This window comes from Schistocerca nitens, chromosome 4 (assembly GCF_023898315.1).
Source record: "Schistocerca nitens isolate TAMUIC-IGC-003100 chromosome 4, iqSchNite1.1, whole genome shotgun sequence".
Lineage (NCBI taxonomy): Eukaryota > Metazoa > Arthropoda > Insecta > Orthoptera > Acrididae > Schistocerca > Schistocerca nitens.
Window position 1 is genome coordinate 803301296 of NC_064617.1, and position 22009 is coordinate 803323304.

Here is a 22009-nt window from a genome sequence, read left to right on the forward strand (position 1 = left end):
TTGATTCTATACATGAGTTCCAGCATTTTATTGCAGTTCTAAAACTATACTTTTGGTTTCTTGTAATATATAGTCAAACTGACAAGAGTTATTACACAGCTGTAGGTGTTCTTCACTATCTCAGCAACATGGTATTTACTAAGTATGATAGTTAAATGTAACTAACAAAAACAGAAACAGGCATTTTATTAAAATTGATGTGTTGTCCTTCAGCAGACAAGGTGACAAAACACAACAGAGAAATCACAAATAGATTTAAAATTCTCTACAGTTTTGTATTTAAATTACCTGCAATGCACATGTTTGATCTTCCATAAGTGATATGAGCGGTGTAATAACAAGTGAAAGTCCTTGGCTGTACACTGGAGGATACTGGTAAAGTAAACTTTTACCATATCCTGTAGCCATCACAGCACAGCAATCTCTCTTTTTCTGGAAACACAATGACACTAATATATAAAGTATCTTATTTATCATCAATTTCTACCATTAGACAAACTTACAAATTATCAGCAGTTGGTACAAAGGCTAGTAGCCAACATATCAAACAAACGTAATGTAATGTGAACAGACAAAAGAATCATTAATTGATTCACTCCCTGTTGTCTTATCGAATTGTATCCTGGGGTAGCGCACTTAAAGCAAATAAAATGTTTATTCAACAGATGTGAGAAGTAAGAATATAGTGGAAAGTAGATAACTGTACACACTGAGAAGCCTTTTTAAGGATCTTGACATTATTACACTCACTCCCCAATACATTTACTCCTTAATGGCATTTACTCCTTAATGGTTTCAGTTGAACAGTGACTTACACAGTCACAAGGCAAGACACGAAAATAATAGTCATGTAGACTCTGTCTCCTTGTCTCGTATTTGGAGTGTGTACTCTGGTAGAAAATATACATCAAAATCCTTTTCAACATAAAGAAAGAACTTGGAAATCCTATCAAAAAAAAAAAATGAACCTTATTCGCTACTCTTTCTACAAGTAATCTAGATTCAGAAACGGATAACTCTGTTAGGTACATGGCAGGTAAAGCTATATGAAAAGTAGTAATGTACTATAAACAGGAGAAATCTTCTTTGAAAAATACCACTGTCATCACCAGGGGCACCAACTTATAAAAAATTGCTGGGGGGGGGGGGGTCTTGTCTCGAGAAATTTTCTAAATTTTAGATGAAAAATAGCGAGTTTGAAAGTTTTTTTAAGCATTTTAGAGTCATGTAATCAACATTAGAACCCCAAAAACTGGACTCTTGATAACTCGACACTCTGGGAAACTCAAAAAGCCTGACACATTTTTTGGCTTTGTAAAAAGAAACAAAACATAAACATGCATGGTATTTTCGTAAAAAGCTAATTTAATTTACAGTAATAATCATGCTTATAGACTATTACAGAGCAGTGAATATAAAGACTGAAATTGTATTCAAATAAATCCTAAACTATCATTAAAAGAATAAAATAGAAAATATTCCTGTCACACAGTAATAGCACTTTGATTAATAAGTGAAATAGCTAATTTAAGCTTACTTTGAATAAGGATCAGGGTTCATTAAATAAAAACAATATCTCAAAGTTAATACTTTAATACAGTTAATAAAGTTAATACAGTATGTCTAATACTTTCAGTGAAAAAGTATGTAAATAGCGGGTTTTAGTTGGGTCTTACACCTTAAAAATATTTAAGTATTTGAAAATAACTAATACAGTATTATAGTATTATATTAATACAGTACTAAACTAGTACTAATATTTTGAAACTGAAGATTTAACATTATGTATGTATTTAATTCTCTGTTTTATAAAGATTTTTAATATTGCTCTAAATGCCATTATTAGTGCTAGAGGGTCTTTAGAAAGGTGAAAATGTCGACTGTCTGACTGGATTACTGAATATGAAGTCGTTGATGACTGGTCGGATATCCAATTCATCCAAAACATCTCGGTGGGCATGAAGAACAGCCAAGTTGTTCAATCGCTTCTGTCCCATTGTTGATCGGAGATACGACTTCAGACATCTAAAAAAGGTGCTAAATGACTGTTCTGCTGTTGCTGCCATCATTGGAACTACTTGGAGAAGCTTAACCATCATGCATGTTTTTTTAAGACCAGTTGGTTTTTATTAGCGATATCGGCTAACATATTCAAGTGTAAGTGCAGTCTCTCAATGTCTAGGTCATTTTTGAAATACTCAGTTGATTTTTCCAAATTTGTTTCACCTCTGTTTACTAAAAGCAAGCACTCTTGTTCAACTGCAATGACCTGTGAGAGTCCAGTTGAAGCAAACCACTCAGTAATGCAAGATTGCACCATTTAACAAACTTCAATGTAAATAGCTTTGTAGTATTCCTTTGGGGGTTTTGAAAGTGTGTGGAGAGCTGGCTTCATTGTTTTCATACTTCTTTAGTATACTTCGATTCCCAGGAAGTGAAGGACCATCAACTTGTGAAGGTTTTTCTTTTAAACACAATTCCCAAAAGTGTTCAAAACTATCACGCCTTCCATTCAATATACAAATCAAGCCATCATATATTTTTTCCAGATCAGCAGCACTTAGATGAGGGCATTGAATTTTTTCATTGACATCCTCTAATGGGTTCATTGTGTAAAAAGAAATAAGTCTTGAATTGTAACATTGACACAAGGTAGCCTCCACATTTGTAACCTGCCTCTGTTTTGTCCTCTGCAGAAAATATTTCAAAAAACTCTAGAAGTTCTTCCAAGTTTTTCAATATTCTCAAGATACTAGAAGCTCGCATAGTCCATCGAGTCAGGCAAAGGGGTCGTAGACCAGATTGGTCGTTGGCCTTTTGTTAGATTCCCTTACGGTGTTTATCAAGTCTTTGGCTAAAGCCTTAATATCCCTCATAGACGTAAGACGGCGGAGACTAACTGCCAAGTCTAAATGGTGAGCAGCACAGTGCACATAATGTGCTTTTGGTTGTATATCCAAAACTAACTTTTTTAGTACTTTGAACTTACCTTTCATATTCGAGGCACCGTCACAGCACTGTCCACTTAAGTTATCCATTGACAAATCAAGACGAGCAAAAACATCTTTTAAAATACTAAACCGAGTTTTTGATTCAGTGTTGGGGGTCTTGTATAAGCCAATAAAATCTTTGTTGATGATTAAGGCGTCATTGACAATACGAATACAAAATGACACTTGTTCGTGAATCGAAGAATCACTTGTTTCGTCAACCATAATAGAAAAATGTTCAGTCTTCTTGATTGAAACCAATACCTTTCTCAACACAGACTTTCCTAGTAGATCAATGATCTTGTTTTGAATATTGTGGGACGTCCACTTATACCATGAATGCCCTAACCAATCTTTAAACTAAGGTATGTCATTCCTTCGGAGTTGCAACAAGTGAAAAAATCTGAGTTTACATCTTCGTGCCCTCTAATTGCTAGTCCTTGTCAGTATAGAAATTGCACCGTAATAAAATTTGTCTCAAGAGCTAAATGGCCTTTCTTCATATCACTATCTAACTGTTCATTCAAACGGGAGACCACACTTCAGTTGGTGATAGACTAGTTTCCAAACACCTTTCTTATGCGTAAACGTATTTTCACAAAGACGGAATTTTTCCAAAGCCTTTTACAGTTAGAAAACCCTACGGAAGTAAATGAATCTTTTTTTTTTTTAAAAATTGTAATAGATTTTTAGCATCTGCCTCTTTGCAGATTTTTTGGTAGATGCTTCATATTCTAGCCATATATATTTGATCGACAAAGACTTCTGAAATGATCTTCCCTTACCGGATTGTCCAGGTTTCCGCTGTGAACAGTTCTTGCCTGAAGATGACGAAGTAATTGACAACACAATAATTGCTGGATGTTGACCTGTGGTATCATCAACATCCAAGTGCACCTTTTTGGTAACAAATTTATCCATTGCAAACTTAATTCACAATACACTAAGAGACTAAAGTAAATGAATAAAATATAGTCATATAAAATAGTCCACTAGACACTAAAGTCGGAACACTAAACACGTCTGCAGCATGCACTGAACAAAACTATCCACACTGAATGACTGCGACAGCAGGGTGGGCTTTATATAGCCGCGGCGTCGGATTGTCTCGAAACATCTGCCTTGTTTAAAGTATATCTGGGTACACATCCTGGGGAATGACGCTGGTGGAGTGACAGAAAGATGGGGAAATGGTCCCTACCACACAAGTCATCATGTGCACTCCAATGGATAGATGGGAGAAGTCCTGGGCAGCAAATTGTTAAAAATGTTAAAATCTTCCAAAAGTAGGAAAGGTCTGGGGAGTCGATTAATTACTGCAGCCAATATCTTTAGGGGTACTTCACCATCTGGAGGAAGATATACATTGCAGATGGTTATTTCCCGTGTCCACTTTATCCTGACAGCCACACCTTCAAGTTGAGTTTGATGGGGCACAGGTTTGCTACATATTGAGTTCAGGATATAGACACATACTCCACCTGATACTTTATTATCCAGGGTTTTATATTCCATGATTTTCCTTTCTTTCTGGAGAACACTGCAGTCCAGTGAGCAAGGGGAATGATGCTCTCCATAGTTGACACAGATGAGAGGTGGGGCACTTGGTATGTGATGGACATCCACAAACTTGACATGTGATGCTGGAATTACAGTGGAAAGACACATGCCTGAACTTCCAACACTTAAAGCACCCCATCAGGGGAGGGATGTATGGCTTTACATTGCATCAGTATACTATCACCTCCACCTTCTTGGGTATTGTGTCACCCTCAAAGGCCAAGATAAAGGCACTGGTGGCAACCTGATTATCCTTTGGATCCCTATTGACACACTGGACGAAATGAACACCTCATCACTCTAAATGGTTCAAATGGCTCTGAGCACTATGCGACTTAACTTCTGAGGTCATCAGTCACCTAGAACTTAGAAATAATTAAACCTAACTAACGTAAGGACATCACACACATCCATGCCCGAGGCAGGATTCGAACCTGCGACCGTAGCGGTCGCTCGACTCCAGACTGTAGCGCCTAGAACCGCACTGCCACTCCGGCCGGCCATCACTCTAAGTTGGCACATAACTTGACATTGTACCGCAAAAGAACAACCCTGTGTAATACAATAGCCTGGACCATATTTAATCTCTAAAGAGTGTGATGGAAAAAGAAACATCCCCCAGCTTGTCACAGGTGTGACTGGGCAGTGGATGCTGTTTTTATTAGGACTGACCCAGATCGCATTTTGGACAATCCCTCCACCTCCCAAAACTTGTCCCCTAAATGGTCCACAAAAAAACTGACACTTCATTGACAGGAAAGATTCCCCATCAGCTTTTGTACATACTAGGTACTGGGGTGAATAAGGTTTGCTTCTATATTTAGCCTGGTGTTCCTCCCACGGTGTTGCCAGGGAGGGGAATGAGTTGGGGGTCATACCTCCTTGCATTGAACTGAGACCTTGAATGCTTAGAGACTGCTGGTGTTTGACCACATTGAGGGTCATCCGCCCTGATGCCACACACTCCAACCAGAGCCTCTCCCCATGAGCGCCACCCAGCCTCAGCAAAGGCCAGCTGGCAGGATGGCCATTGCCGGGATTATCCATGTCACAGGTAGACAGGCATCTACTCTTTGGCATATGTGGGAAATTAATGGTGCTGGCATCAGCAGGGCGATCTCTGTGTTGGTTGATTGCTTCGTTTAAAGGTGGGAGAAGGGACCAAGCTATGAGGTCATCTGTCCATTGTTCCTAATAAAACAATGCCACAAGTGTGAGAATAAAACAGACAAAACATATAACACAAAACGGACAGAAAGGAAAAGCCACAAGAACGAAGGGAAGACAACAAACACTAAAAGGAACAAAAGAGGCCAAGAGAACAACAGAGAGATGCTGGAAACAGAATAGGGTAAAACATGGAAGCAGATTACAGTGGCTGGCCAACCACGAGAATAAAAAGGGAAAGCCAGCCAAAAGCACAGAGGGCACAGAGGACACAGAGGGACAAAGGACATGCACTAAAACCTACATAGAATTATAAAACCCACTCTCAAAGATAAAACGTAAAACTAAAGCGGCTGTGGAGGCATTGTCGCCCAACACGGATGGCAGGGTGCTGGGAAAGTTAAAAGACTGCTGCAGAGCAGCTAAAAGTGGCAAGTCCAGCAAGAGGTGGATGACTGTCATTTGAGAGCCACAGCAACACTGAGGTGGATCCTCGTGAGGGAGTAGGTAACCATGCGTTAGCTACATGGGAGCTGGCAGAGGACAACTGATTCCCTGTGAGAGGCCTCCTTAATGACACACAGTTTGTTGTGCATGCTGTTATGCCATTCCATCTCTCAAAGCTGGAAAACCCTGTGGTGTAAGACAGAATGCAGGTCAGCTTCGGAGATGCCTGTCTCCAAAAGCGGCTTCCGTGTCATCTGTTTGGCCAGACCATCAGCAAGTTCGTTGCTAGGGATTCCGACGTGTCCCGGGGTCCACACAAACACCACGGAACGGCGGGACTGTTCCAGGGCATAGATGGACTCCTGAATGGACACTACCAGAGGGTGGCGAGGGTAGCATTGGTCGATAGCTTGCAGGTTGCTCAGTGGGTCAGTACACAGGAGAAATGACTCGCCAGGGCATAAGCGGATGTACTCAAGAGTACGAGATATGGCTGCCAGCTCTACAGTGAAAACGCTGCAGCCAACTGGCAAAGAGAGCTGCTCAATATGTCCTCCATGAACATATGTGAAACCTAAGTGACCATCAGCCATTGAGCCGTCAATGTAAACCGCTTCAGAGCCCCGGAACATGTCAAGAATCGAGAGGAAGTGACAGCAGAGAGCGGCGGGATTAATGGAGTCCTTAGGGCCATGCAAAAGGTCCAGATGAAGTTGTGGCTGAGGTGTACACCATGGAGGCGTACGGGAACGGACCAGCAAGTAGAGGTGGTAAAGTGAAGGATTCCAGTTCGGAGACAAGGGTTCGCACGTGAACCGCAATCGTTAGCCCCAATCTCGGCCGCCGATGCGGGAGATGGACTGCTGTAGGTGGGAAAAGGAGATGGTAATTCAGATGCTCAGGGGAACTATGAATTTGTGCTGCGTAGTTGACGAGCAGTTGCGCATGTCTCATCTGCAGTGGAGTGACTCCAGCCTCCACCAGTACGCTGGTCACTGGACTCGTCTTTAAAGCTCCTGTCACTAATCGAACCCCCCAGTGGCTGCCGAACCATAAACCACACTCCCATAGTCAATTCAGGATTGGACAAGGGCTCTGTAGAGCTGCAGCAGCATACAGTGATCTGCGCCCCAATTGGTGTTGCTCAGGCAACGGGGGGCTTGAGGTGCTGCCAGCACTTCTGCTTAAGCTGACGAAGATGAGGGAGCCAAGTCAATCAAACGTCGAAAACCATTCCTACGAACTGATATGTCTCCACTACAGTGGAGGTAAAGTGAGGGTTCTGGATGAACGGTACGATGCTGACAAAGTGCATGACACACGACTTTCCAGCTGAAAACTGGAAGCCGTGGGCTAGAGCCCATTACTGCACCTTGTGGATGGCTCCCCGGAGGTGCCGCTCAGCAACAACAGTACTAGAGCAGCAGTACAAAATGCAGAAGTCGTCTGCATAGAAAGAAGGCGAGACGGAGGGCCCAATAGCTGCCGCTATACCATTAATGGCCACTAAAAATAGAGAGACACTCAATACAGAGACCTGCGGGACTCCAATCTCCTGGATATGGATGGAGTTATGGGAGTCACCAACTTGGACACGGAAAGTAGAGAGCGACAGGAAGTTTTGGATAAAAATCGGGAGTGGTCCCCAAAGACCCCACTCATAAAATGTGGCAAGGATATGATGTCGCCAAGTCGTGTTGTATGCTTTACGTATGTCAAAAAAGACAGCAATCAGATGTTGCCATGTGGAAAAGGCTGTTCGGATCGCAGACTTGATGGACACAAGATTATCAGTGGTAGAGTGACTCTAGCGGAAGCTGCCCTGACATGGAGGCAGCAAGCCACGTGACTCCAGGACCCAACCCAACCGCCGACATACCGTACATTCCAGCAGCTTACAAAGAACGTTGGTGAGGCTGATGGGCTGATAGCTGTCCACATCAAGCGGGTTTTTAACGGGTTTGAACACCGGAACGAAGGTGCTCTCCCGCCATTGCGATGGAAAGACACCATCGCACCAGAGCTGGTTGAAGATGAGAAGACGTCGCTTTTAGTCAGATCATCTGGCTGTGGAAGCGATCAGGCCCATTACCTGTGTTGGGGCAATTTGCAAGGGCACTAAGGAGCCCCCACTCTGTAAAAGGGGCGTTATAGGATTCACTGCAACGTGCAGTGAAGAGAGGATGTTCCCTTCCAGCCGCCGTTTGAGTGTGCGAAAAGCTTGGGGGTAACTCTCCGACGAGCTCGTCGACGCTTCTTAATTGCTTCAGTGACTTCCTTCGACCACCAAGGGACTGCCTTATTCTCGGGCGCCCTAAAGAGCGAGGGATCGCGTTATCTGCCGCAGAAACAATTGTGCTAGTCACCTGCTCAACCATCACATTGATGTTACCGTGTGGGGGAGATTCATCGGTGACAGCAGAAGTGAAAGTTCCCCAGTCCACCTTGTTCAAAGCCCATCTGGGCAGGCGTCCATGTGCCTGATGCCGGGGCAGTGACAGGAAGATGGGGAAATGGTCAGTACCACACAGGTCATCATGTGCTCTCCAATGGATAGATGGGAGAAGTCATGGGCTGCAAATTGATAAATCAATGGCTGAGCAACTACAATGAGCCACAATGAAAAGTATGGTGGCCCCAGTAGAGCCAGAGGTCGAATTGCGACAGTAAAGTTTCGACATCTCTGCCTCGGCCAGTAAGCATGGTACCACCCCACAAGGGGTTATGGGCATTACAATCTCCCAGAAGTAGGAAAGGTTTAGGGAGTTGATCAATCAGTGCAGCTAATACATTTAGGGGTACTGCACCATCTGGAGGAAGATATACATTGCAGACAGTTATTTCCTGCGTTGTCCTTATTCTGACAGCCACAGCTTCAAGAGGGGTTTGAAGGCGTACATGTTCACTACAGACTGAGTTTAGGACATAAACGCAAACTCCACCTGACACTCAATTATAGTTGCTACAGTTCCTGTAATATCCCTTATAACCACGGAGGGCAGGGGTCCACATTGCTGGGAACCAGTTTTCCTGGAGGGCAATGCAGATAGCAGGTGTAAAGTTTAACAGTTGCCGTAGCTCAGTCAGGTGGTGGAAAAAACTGCCGCAATTCCACTGGAGGATGACATCATGAGACTGGGAAGGCATGGAACTTTCAATGAGGCAGTTTAGCCAAAATCTCCACCCCATCCTCAGCCGCAGAGCTTGTAGGTGGTGGTGGTGTGCGTGCCACCATAATTTCCTTGGTCTTAGGGGTTTTCTTTTTGGATTTCTCTTGCTGCTCCTTGGGTTTCCCTGGCAGGGAGGAACAGGCAGTGAAAAACTATGGGGTCAACTGAATCTTTCAGTCCAAAGGATAAATCGAGAGAGATCTGAGGTCCGGGTACACACCATGGGGTGTATAAGATTGCTTCCTGACAGTGGGGGAAGTTGAGGTTTCAAGCAAAGGCATTGTGACCCCAGTTCTGGGTCTCTGTTATGTGAGGTTAATCTCTCTACTAGGAAAAAGGACATTGTAGTTCGGATGCTTAGGGGAGCCGTAAACATGTGTGGCATAATTGAGTACCTGTTGTTGGCACTTGGTCTGGAGTGGAGGGGCCCCAGTCTCCACAAGTTGGTTGTTCACAAGGCTAGTTTGAAAGGCTCCTGTTGAAAGTCTGACCCCACAATGGTGTGTTGGGTCCAGAGACCGTAATACCGAACCATATTCCAGACTCCCACAATCAAGACAGGGCTTTGTAGAGCTGCAGAAGGGCATTGCAGTCTGCACCTCAGCTGGTATTACTGAGGCAGCACTTTTGCTTAAGTTGGTGAAGATGGGGACGCCACGCCAATCGCGCATCGAAGACCAGTCCCAGAAAGAGTCAAGTCTCCACCACATTGAGCAACTGGTTGTTGAGGTAAAGTTCTGGTTGTCAATTAACAGTACAATATCAGCAGAAGTGCACAGTGTGACTCTTGGCAGCTGAAAACTGAAAGCAATGGGTGATGACTCATGACTGCACCTTTCAAATGGCACCCTGCAGTCGGCATTCAGGAACACTCACACTAGAGAAGCAATAGTGAAAAATCGTTGGCACACTATAACGTTATATTGAAGACCCCACAGCTGTGCTAGACCATTTACGGCCACTAGAAAGAGAGGAACATTCAATACAGAGCCTTGTGGGTCTTTGGGAAGCATCAACTTGGAGCCGGAAAGTACAGCGTGACAAGAAGTACTGGACAAAAATCTGAAGTGGACCCTGGAGACACCACACATGTCAGATAGTGAAGATGTGATGTCATCATGCGATGATGTAAGCCTTTTGTAGATCAAAGAAAATAGCAATAAGGTGTTGATGTAGGTCGAAAGTTGTCCAGACGGCACACTTTGGGTGAACCAAATTTTCACCAAAAACCTTGACAAAAATTGTCCTGGGACAGAGCCAGAAGGCCAAACCACATTGTACTCAATAGCAATTTGTGTAATAATCATATGGGAAAGGGTGAATGTCAATATAGTGTCAAAGATTTTGTGGATAAAACAAAATTTTATAAATGCTAAACAGCAGGAGTAAGTGGAGAAGTTTGTTTACGAGTGATCTATTAAAAATTAATAACCCTAAAGTACATAATGTTGCCTTTAAGAAAGTTTTTGAGGATGACAAAAATGTAGAGCCTGTGTGTTATGTGAATGTTAATATTATGCAGAGTGAATGTGTGACAGGTGTGTAGGATGATTTGCTGGTTGAAACTGAATCAGTGAGTAAAGGAGTAGAGAAACTAAATGTAAATCGGAATAATGTGTGTGTTGAAGTTTTAGTTGACAGTGGAAGCAATATTTGTGGGCTGAAGAAAAGTTCTGTGACCAGGTTAAGGAATTATATGCTAAGAAACTAGTAGTGTGTCCTGTGACAAGTGTAAACATTAAGAATGCTACAGATCAGCTCCGTAAGCCAGACAAAAGAGATGCTTTGCTTGAATTTGTTATAGATGGGGAATAATTTGAGGGCAATTTCCTAGTGATATCAGGTTTAGCAATAAATTTAATGCTTGGTGTGGGCTTCCTGACCAACAAAATGTGACTTAATTGCATGGAAAAATAAATTGAGTTTGACTGTGAGGTGAACAGAAAGAGGGTTAGATTTAAATGTAATGTAATGTCAAATCTGTCTGCAACAAAGATGACAAATGGTGCTGAGAACATAAGCAAACAAATTACAAAATTAAATTAGTAGTGTTAATAGTATCTCTGAACAGCAGAAACATTGAACAATATTATGATAAGGAAAGTTGGTACTCACAGAGAGTGTGTGTGTGTGTGTGTGTGTGTGTGTGTGTGTGTGTGTGTGTGTGTGTGTGTGTGGCCTCAATGGCCGAAAGCTTTACTTGTGACAGTCTTTCTGTTGTGCCTATCTGCGGCTCAGCAAGTGACAACTTTCCGTTTCATAATATGGTTACATTCCATCCTGGATTTTCCACTGTTTGAAACAAGAACTGTATAATTTATGGGATAAAAACAGTGATGTCTCTCTGAAAAACCCAGTCAATAAGGGTTTTTTGAATTCTCTCACATGAACTTTTCAGGGTAAAACAATTTGTCATAGTTTTAAATGACAAGGAGGCTGTGAAAGAAAAATTGCAACAGATGATGGAATGGTGTGCAACTGAGCTTCACAGAAGAAATACAACTACCATTAGTAACAGTTGAGAAGAAGAATAGGTCTGTGAAGACAGTTCTGAATGCTAGTAAACTAAATAAGATAATGGTACAGCATGCAGACTGTTCAGGAAATATGAATAAATTGTTCCAGAATTTTAAAGTTATTGAAATAATATCGAGCAAGGATTTGACATCATGGTTTTGTAAGTCTAAGCAGTGCAGAGTAGCACAGAATACACTCTTTTTGTATGTGACGTGTGTGCCTATCAATTTAAAGCTGTGCCCTTTGGATTACAGATACTGGTAGCTGTATTTGTGCAAGCATTGCACCACATCCTCGCCACAGAAATGATGTGAAGGTTAATCGTACAAGTTGACCATATCATGCTGATTATGAAAACACTGCAGGAGCACATCATGTTATTAAGGCAGGTATTTACAACTACATGCAAGGGAGCCATGACTATTGAGTTAGAAAAGTGAGATTTCATCAAGACCGAGACTAGTTTCCTAGTTCACATACAGACAGGCAAGGGATTGGTGCCACATGAGAACATATTAAAAGCAATTTCAGAATGTGTGCAATTTCAGAATGTGTCACGCCTAAATGTAAGAAACAGCTGAAATTGCTCCTCAGCATGTGCAACTTCTATCATAAATATATTAACAACCAGTGTCTAAGTTCACCTCATTTAAGTACACTGTTAAAAAAGAATAAGGATTTGGACATGCAAATGCGAAAGATATTTCAATGAAATTACAAAGAGTATGTGTAGCAGTAAGATCCTGTATTTACATGACCTGTCCTTACTGTTCTATCTGGAAATGGATAACTCAGATTTTGGGGTTGGTGCAAATTTCGTCCTGGAAAGGGAAGTAAGTGGTCAAACTGTAAATATATGTATAGCCTTTTCATGCTGAATTTTAACAAAACATGTGCTGGATGTGGAATATCTGAGAAGGAACTGCTGGAGACATAATATGGTTTTACAAAGTTTAGATTCTACCTCAAAGGGCACAAAACAATGGTATTTATGGACCACAAGGCACTCAAGCAAGTGGGAATTTAAGTTGCTCAATGGACGATTAACAAGATGGGCAATGTTCCTGCAACAGGTTAACTGTGACATCAGAGACATAGATGGGTCAGAGAACAAAATGGCGATACGCTGTCATAAGAAGGTGCAAAGTACACTGGTGTCCAAAATTAAAGCAACAAACCACTATTTCCCCACATTCACAAAATAATCATACAAACTGTCAACATGCGTCAGCACGATCATATTCTGCACAGATAGCATTCCGGCCAATGGACAACCACGCTAATGGTGATGTCACGGCACCTATCAAACTGGGTAGTGTTTGCTGGGTAGTCTCACATCCACCATTGCTGTGTACACAGTCACAGATGGTGCAGTATGGCACAGAGAAGATGCCTACCAGGCTTTCTGTGGTGGAGGGCCATGGGAAGAATGGAAGCAGGACAGTTGCAAACTGATGTGGCCTAATCTGAATCTTTCTGTTGTTTCTTGGATGTAGGGACAGTTTACAGAGATGGAAACTGTATCCCAAAGACCAAGGCAGGACCGACCCCGTGTGACATCAGAAAGAGAGGACTTATTTGGCGGTAAGGGCATGACGGTATCGCCTTAGTACGGCAGAGCAACTGGTACCTGACCTCACAGTATCCACTGGACGTGTTGCTTCGAGGCAGAAGCCTTTGGGACAGTGGCCTTTACTGTGGGAGACCTGCTGCATGAGTATCTCTGATGTGTCTTCACAGAAGAGAACATCTACAGTGGAGTCGTCAATATGCCACCTGGATAGTTGAAAAGTGGGCTGATGTTCAGATGAGTCTCAATTTCGTCTGGAGAGTGATTCTTGATGGATCTGCATCTGAAAGAAATCTGGAACATGATTTTGAGACCAATATCGAGGAGGATCCCTAATGGTGTAGGCAGGAATTACATTGACCACTCGAACACTGGTACCTCATGTGCGGTTACTGCAAGGTGCTGTGGGCCCAGACTTCGTGCTGATGGACAATAATGCTCAATTTGTAGAGCGTGGGTGGTTTACGTTTTCTTGGAAATGGGAGATACTGTGGATGCAGCATGGCCTGCTTACTCTCCCAATTTGAATCCCATAGAGCATGTCTGGGATGCACTAGGGAGAAGGGTTGCACCCATCAATCACTCTTCAACACCTCCGAGTAGCTCTGAAAGAAGAATGGGCGTTATTACCTCAATATGAGCTTGATGACATTGTTCACAGCCTGCCCCATCATTATCAGGCCTGTATTGCTGCCAGGGGTAGTCACACCCCACACTGACCGCATTAATAAGTTATCACAAAGTGTGTGCAAATTCATTACATTGGAGAAAATGAATAACATTTTTGTTTACAGTTATGAATTCTGCAGTTGTTTACGTTTTGTATTCTTTACTATTTTTTTCTATCACCTGTTTAATTTGTTCTGTGGCAGAATAAATGCAGTAACATGTGTGTGTTGCTTTAATTTTGGACACCAGTGTATATGCAAGGATATTAGATGAATGCAGAATGTGGATCCCAAATTAAAAAAGATAAAGGCAAATTTTGGCTCCAAGGAAAATGTGAAAAATTGCTAAGATTTTATAAAATATATAAGAGGAGTGGTGAAGACAGCTCTTTCAGGGGTGCTGAGAGATAACAGGAGAAACACACAAGTGTGCTTTGCACTATGTATGAGTAGGGCAGTAGGACAGTGGGCTGCACACTCAATGAGGTGTATTGTCAGTGTTCCCGAGATCACTGAGGGTAGCCATGGCTAACTGCGGCAATAGAGGATTGTGTTTGTCACACACCATGAGACTGAATGTACTGGTGGCATGCCTGCATAGAAAATAGTGATGTCACTGACCCACCTATTACATGAAACCGAAGGTGGCTTACGTGCCAGCATGTAGTGTGTCTTAAAATACACCACAAAGAGAATAGTGTTTCTTTTCTTGTGAGCAAGTAGGTTGCAAGCTTTAGGAGAGCCCGAAGTTAAACAGATTGTCTCATTACTCACTTCATACATTCTGAAGGCTGCTCTGACACCAGTGGAATGCATGTCTTAAAACACAGCATAAAAGGACATCGTCTCTGGACACTGGTACAAGATGGTCACAGACTTTCAAGTACAAGGGAGTGGAATGACAGGACTCTATAAATCAACAGTTGCATTGCATTATGACCAAAGCTGGTAACATTTATTAAGCACTGCAGGTTACCCAGGCACCCTCACGGCACGTGTCTTACAACAATCTTCAAAGGGATATTGTCTCCTTCAAACACATGATATGATCACACATTTTTGGCACCCAAGGGATTGAATCTGACACTGTATACTATCCAGCGGGTTCATTGTTTGTATATTTGTTAAATGCTGTAAAAGGAAAAGACACCAGTGAGGTGGCCTGTTTTACAGCACTTCATAAAGAGGTATTGTTACCTCTACTTGAGACAGACCTTCACCTAAGTTTAAGTAATGTAGGCACACACAGCATTAGATTGACTATCTCTTTTTGTAATCAAATGTCTCATTAAATTGAAGGAAAAAAAGTGGTAGTGTCTATCGGCAAAATGTGTAGAACACTTAGGTGCTTAATTCAATGTCTAAATTAAAATGTGTTAGTGAAATAATTCAATGTAACCTAATCTTTTTATGAGAGATTAGAAATAGTAAATACATAATGTTTGGTATCATTATAATCAGCCTTTAAGTGCATTTTAGGATACAACTTTTATTTAATTATAGTTGCTAAGGTTAGCCAATTTGTTCAGCAGTTGTACACATTTGTACTTATTGTGCAGTAACACGGTGGTAGTGCCATGGAGGTAACAACCAATAGCAGACAAACTCTATAGTGTGGTGGGGCATGGTGTAATATAGCTGGGAACTGATGTTCAGAGGATTCGGGACTTCCATCATGAGCTGAAACATGTCAAAATGTTTCTGTTTTAGCAGGACTCGATAGGATCTTTCTGAGACACATCACTATTGTTATGCCATAAATTATACAGCTCTTGTTTCTGCTATTCAGAGATATTACTAATGCCACTAATTTTATTTCTAATTTTTTCACTGCAGATAAATTTGACATTATCTGAAACACCAGACAAGACACTTTCAAATCTAACTCTCTTCCTATTAGGTTCAAGGGAGGAAGGATTTCTGTATCCATGACAGCAGTAGAGTTACTGATTGGCTTTCAGTGGCAAATACCTATGCTATAACAGTTTCTGGACTTTGATTTGTTCAAGTGTTCCTCGTTTTTTTATAAAATTTCCGTGTTGTGAAGCTATAGGGAACTATGATCATTTAGTGGGTTTTCTGCCATTGATAGTGCACGCAAGCAGTAAAGTTGTATTGAGAAGGGTATTCAGACATAGGAACTATTCAAATTGTTTCTCATAAATTGTGATGAAGATCTTGAGTTTACTTTGTAAATTGGCTTCTGCTAAACAGACTGAAATAATCGGTACCAAACACAAACTAATGTTTGTAAATAAATAAGAAGCATATTCATAGTGTTACATAGCTTATTTGTTACAAAACAAATCCAGCTACATACTTTTAATTAAAATGGGACTCAGAAGTCTGCAAGGACATTATAAATTTGTGATCTTCTTAAAAGTGGGTTATTTTGCTGTGCTCTACAATTGCCACTAAACAAAACTGATGAGCCAAAATCCATGTAAAATCTGATTGTACATTTACATTTCTGCAGCCCCCACCCCCAAGGAAGTGTTTTAATCCCCAACAGGGAGACACAGCTCACAAAACAGTGTAGCTCAAGTACAAGCACCCACACTATATTCATCCACTATTTGAGAGTAAGAGTACTAAGTGACTTGAAATGAACTTCACATATAATTTCAGATCTTTACAAAATGTATTCTCACCGCACCGACACTCCCCCCTCCACAAAACACACACACACACACACACACACACACACACACACACACACACACACTAAATTTTCACTGCTATCACGTCAGGCATGGTGTTTTAATTTAGTACTTCTTTAGTACTAGCTTTATTCACAACACATCAACACATTTTGCAGACAGTATCCACTTACGGCACTGCTCGTATCTGCCAAATTGTATCATTGTACAACACAGTTCAGGAGGTACAACGTCATAAACACTACTTAAAATGGAGCACAAATTGCTATGACTATACTCATCCTGTGTTTGACTGTGAGAGCACTTAGCAACTTACAACCAACTTAAAACATAATTTCAAACCTTTTCTAAACTACTTCTTGTGTACATGCTTAACGTCAAACATTTGACACATTAACCCATTTGTAAAATAATCATAAGTTTGAAACTGTTTTATACATGGGAGTTTGATTCTTTTAAGAACCAGATGTTCCTGGTATAGTACAGGGCATCCATGATGAAAGTTCCAGTTTCAAAATGCTTAGGATAATCATTGCTCCAATGAAGTAGACTGGGGGGAAAAAAACCACAAAAATTTTACCAATAGATGGTGCCATAAAAGTCTTAACATAAATTGGAATGGCTACAAATGACAGATGAATCACAAAACGATGGCTATGGTTTGAATTGTGTATTACACCATTCATACTGTTCAATGTGTACAACAGCAGAAGTTCAGCAGTCAACAGCTGTGGCACTGTTAGTTAGCTAAGCCCACCCACAATGACAATATTTGATCAATTGGATGCTAAAAATCATTTTTTAATTGTCCCGGGGCAAAAACTACATAAAAAGCAAAATGACCTTGGCATTTAATTGTTGTGGGGCACAGATCACATAAAGAGTAAAATGACATTGGTTTTTAATTGTCCTGCATAAAAAGAAAAATGAAATCTGTTTCTAATTATCATGAGATTCGCGTATGCCTTATTCAATATTTCAATATGCTGTCACTGTCTTCTGCCACAATTTGAAATCAAGAAATAGCATGTTCCACAACAGACTGGAGTGTCCCGGGAGTCACATTTAGAATGTGATCGACAATGCATGCCTTCAATTCAGCTACATTTGTAATTGGAGGACTGAACACATCTTTCATGTAACTCCACAGCCAGAAGTCACACAGATAAAGATCAGGTGATCTGGATGGCTATGATGTAGGCAAATTATGGTTGATAATTCTAGCATTTGCAAAACACCTCTGCAGCATATATTTCACTGGCTGTGCAAAGTGTGGATTACTGCCAAATTGCATAAAAGTGATCCTACCCACACATTTTCTGCTGTTGAAGGGTTGGAATGATGATGGTGCACAAAAGACACTCATGGTGTTTACCAGTGATGATACAGGTAATAACAGGATTTGCAGGACTCATCTCCTTGAAAAAATACAGCTCTACGAAAAATGATAATCCCAATCCGCACCATAGAGTCACCATTTCAGAACGAAGTGGCATCAACTGATGTGCATGCAGATTTTCCATTGTCCATATTCTGCAAGTCTATGTATTGACATGTCATGTCCTGGGTGATGGAAATAGGCTTCATCTGTCCACGGAAAGTTCCATGGCAATTCACACTGTCTATTTTCATGGGAGCAATAAATTCCAAGGTGAACGTTTCTCTTTCTTGCAGGTCAGCAAGAAACAACTTCTGAACATGGAAGATTTTGTACAGATAGCAATGCAGGATGTTTTAAAGGATATTGTACAGCGTGCTTGCAGGTGTGTCCAACTTTTGGGCAATTCCCCATGCACAGCATGTCTGCACACCATCCCTCAACTGCTCCTGCAATGGTGTGGCTACATCTTCGACAGAAGTTGGATCAACTGCTTTCCTCCCTCTGCCACACTGCACTTCAAAAGAACCTGTCTCTTAAAATTTTGGAATCATTTTCTCCAGAACCTTAGCAGACATTTTTCTTATCTGTGGGTGCCCACACCATCTGCAGGGCTACTGGCACAGAGTCACTGTTCTTGTGAAAGAGCTCTACCAACAATGTGTGATCCTTCATGGAAACAGTCATGTCGAGTGTCTCGGATGCAAACTGAGGAACAGCCATGTGCAGTGTTTCTGCTGGTGTGCATATTCTGATGATTACAGCACCATCTATGGTCAAAATTTCATTAATCCCCCCCCCCCCCCAATGACATTCCCCCGTGTTAGTAATATGCTGTTCAAATCTGACGTTATTCCAAGCAGTGGTTCTCTTTCTACAGTGTTTTGAAACTGGAGCTTTAATTATGGACACCCCATGGTTCAAATGGCTCTGAGCACTATGCGACTTAACTTCTGAGGTCATCAGTCGCCTAGAACTTAGAACTAATTAAACCTAACTAACCTAAGGACATCACACACAGCCATGCCCGAGGCAGGATTCGAACCTGCGACCGTAGCGGTCGCTCGGCTCCAGACTGCAGCGCCTAGAACCGCACGGCCACTCCGGCCGGCGGACACCCCATATAACAAAGGAGACAGAAGACTTGCACCCCCTCACCCCCCTCCCCGAGTAGCAGCTTTCTTTCTATTTTACTTGATTAAATTTAGATGCTAAAAGCATGACAAGCATAGTGATAGTTTATTGTACAGATTAAGTTGCTATGATTTTCTTGCCTTTTGTTAATGCTTAACTTAACACATCTCTGATGGTTCTCAGTCTCGAGTGGATCTACAGAACATGATGAATGACTGAATGGATGAATGAATGAATGCATGAATGTGAGCATGCATTTATTTAACATCACTAAATAGATATTCTCTGAATGTAGAGTTACTGTGTCCTTTGGCCCTTTAAGTTTCATTCCCCTGCAGGGGCTGTCCAATACTGGTAACTGGAACAAAGGGTACTGAACTGACAGCTCACACAGCCTTGGTTAGAAAAAAGAAAATCCCTCTTATTTGGCTTCTGCCAAGCAGATTTGGTGGAAATTCACTTGTTTCTGAAGGGGAATTTGTCTTATTCTTTTGTATATAATGATCTGTCATAGCAAAAATCAATGGTAAAGAATGTGGTTTCGACAGTGAGATTACATTTAAATATAGGGGGCAAAGGAGATGAAAAGTTATTCGCAGTAAGTCTGTGATAGTACGCTCACCCTGGGCAAAGAACTGCATAGCTCAGAAAAAGTGTAGAAATGCAAATTGGCAAAGAGAGAACTCTGGTAATATGTTAGTTCAAAAGAAAAAGATTAAGGGAACCTGGTCTAATGGCTTCACACCTACACCTCTTGCACTTTAGACCCTACATTTGTTGAATATTCCTCCCGGAGTCAATACGTCATGCAGTTGGACCGAATTAAAGCAAAGTGCTCTAACAAATCTACTAGGACTGAATGGTCAAAATTAATTGTATAATGATAAGCTGTTAATATATTTGTAATTTTTAAAAATTATGTCTGCATAACAAGAGTTCAGCACTTTTCATGGGATATTATTATTTTTGGGGTAGTTTCGCTTTTGCGAAATCTAACAACACAAAATCCAGGACGGAATAATGGCAAAATTATGAAAAGGAAAGACTGCTTCTCACCATATAGAGGAGATGTTGAGTTGTAGACAGACACAACGAAAAGACTGCTATACATGTTGAACTTTTGGCAAAAAGGCCTTTTTATAAGGTAGACACACAGATACATATTCACACAAGTGCAACTCTCTCTCTCTCTCTCTCTCTCTCTCTCTCTCTCTCTCTCTCTCTCTCTGTGTGTGTGTGTGTGTGTGTGTGTGTGACACACACACACACACACACACACACACACACACACACACACACACACACAGATATATGAACACTGAGGTCAGACTGCGAGCAACTGCACCTGATGGGAGAAGCAAGCTGAGTGGTGGAGGAAATAGGCGTGTAGTGCTGCTTTTGGGATCATACAGGGACATGGTTCGGACAGGCTAGGGCAGCTAGGTGCAATAGAAACCCGCATGGCACCATCATATGCCAGCCTATTCATGGACTGCCTTAAGGAATGCTTCCTAAACACCCAAAGTCCTAAGATCCTCAACTTGTTGATTCACTGATGAGATCTTTGTGATCTAGATTTAGGGTGAGGACACACTATCCATATTCCTCTAGAACCTCAACACTTTCTCCCCCATTCACTTCACCTGGTCCCCTCAAACCAACACCCTCCTCAATGTTGACCTCCACCTCAAAGATGGCTATATCAGTAACTCCGTCCACATCAAACCCACCAGCCACCAGCAGAACCTCCAATTTGACAGCTGCCACCCATTCCATACAAAGAAGTCCCTTCATACAGCCTTCCATACAGCCATGGCTGTCGCATATGCAGTGATGAGCAGTTCCTCTCCAAATATACCAAGTGTCTTGCGGAGGCCTTCACAGATCGTAATTGCTCTCCCAACCTTGCACAGAAACAGATTTCTTGTGCCTTGTCTCTCCAGTCAACTACCACCTTCCACAGACCCACCACCTGACCACAAAGGAGCACTCCCCTCCCAGGACTGAAGCAACTGAATCATATTTCCACCACGATTTCGACTACCTCTTGTTGTGCCCTGAAATGGGAAATATCACACCCACTGTCCTTCCCCACCCCTCCCACTGTGATATTCCACCACATACCAAGCCTACACAACATCCTCATCCATACCTACTCTACTCCTTGTTCCATCCCCTTGCCTCTTGGCTCATATCCCTACAACAGACCTGGATGCAAGACCTGTCCCACACATCCTCCCACCACCATCTACTCCAGTCCAGTCACAAGCATCACCTACCCCATCAAAGGCAATGCTTCCTGTGAAAACAGTCATGTGATCTCTAAACTAGCTGCAACCGTTTTTCTGCATTCTATGTAGCTCCAGTACCAATCTGATGTCTGTCTGCATGAACAGCCACCGACAAACTGTAGCCAAAGAGACATCTGCACCATGCAGCTGCTGAGCATGCTGCCCAGCACAACATTCTTAATCACTGCTTCACAGCCCACACCATATGGATCCTTCCTACCAACACCAGTTTTTTTGAAATGCACAGGTGTGAACTCTCCCTGCAATATATAATAAATTCCTGTAACCTGGCTTCAACCTTTGTTAGTCCCTGCCCTTCATCTACCTATCTCCTTCCCTGCTCCCACTCCAGCACCACAAAACTTTCTACTACTTTGCCAACACACCCACCAGCCTTCCTTCCTCTCCTCTATTTCTCTCCTTTTCGCCTCCCCCCCCCGCCCCCCCCCCCCGCCCT

The 22009-nt window shown here is 42.0% G+C and overlaps 1 protein-coding gene across 3 annotated transcripts in view; it reads right to left on the minus strand.

The window, feature by feature from the left end:
- The window catches only part of LOC126253215 (Werner syndrome ATP-dependent helicase-like), a 215509-nt gene that overhangs the window by 155938 nt on the left and 37562 nt on the right, over positions 1-22009 (minus strand). For all 3 annotated transcript variants that reach the window (XM_049954396.1, XM_049954397.1, XM_049954398.1), the window contains one exon: positions 289-432. In XM_049954396.1, the coding sequence (XP_049810353.1) occupies positions 289-432 (144 nt within the window). The remainder of the gene's footprint in view (positions 1-288; positions 433-22009) is intronic.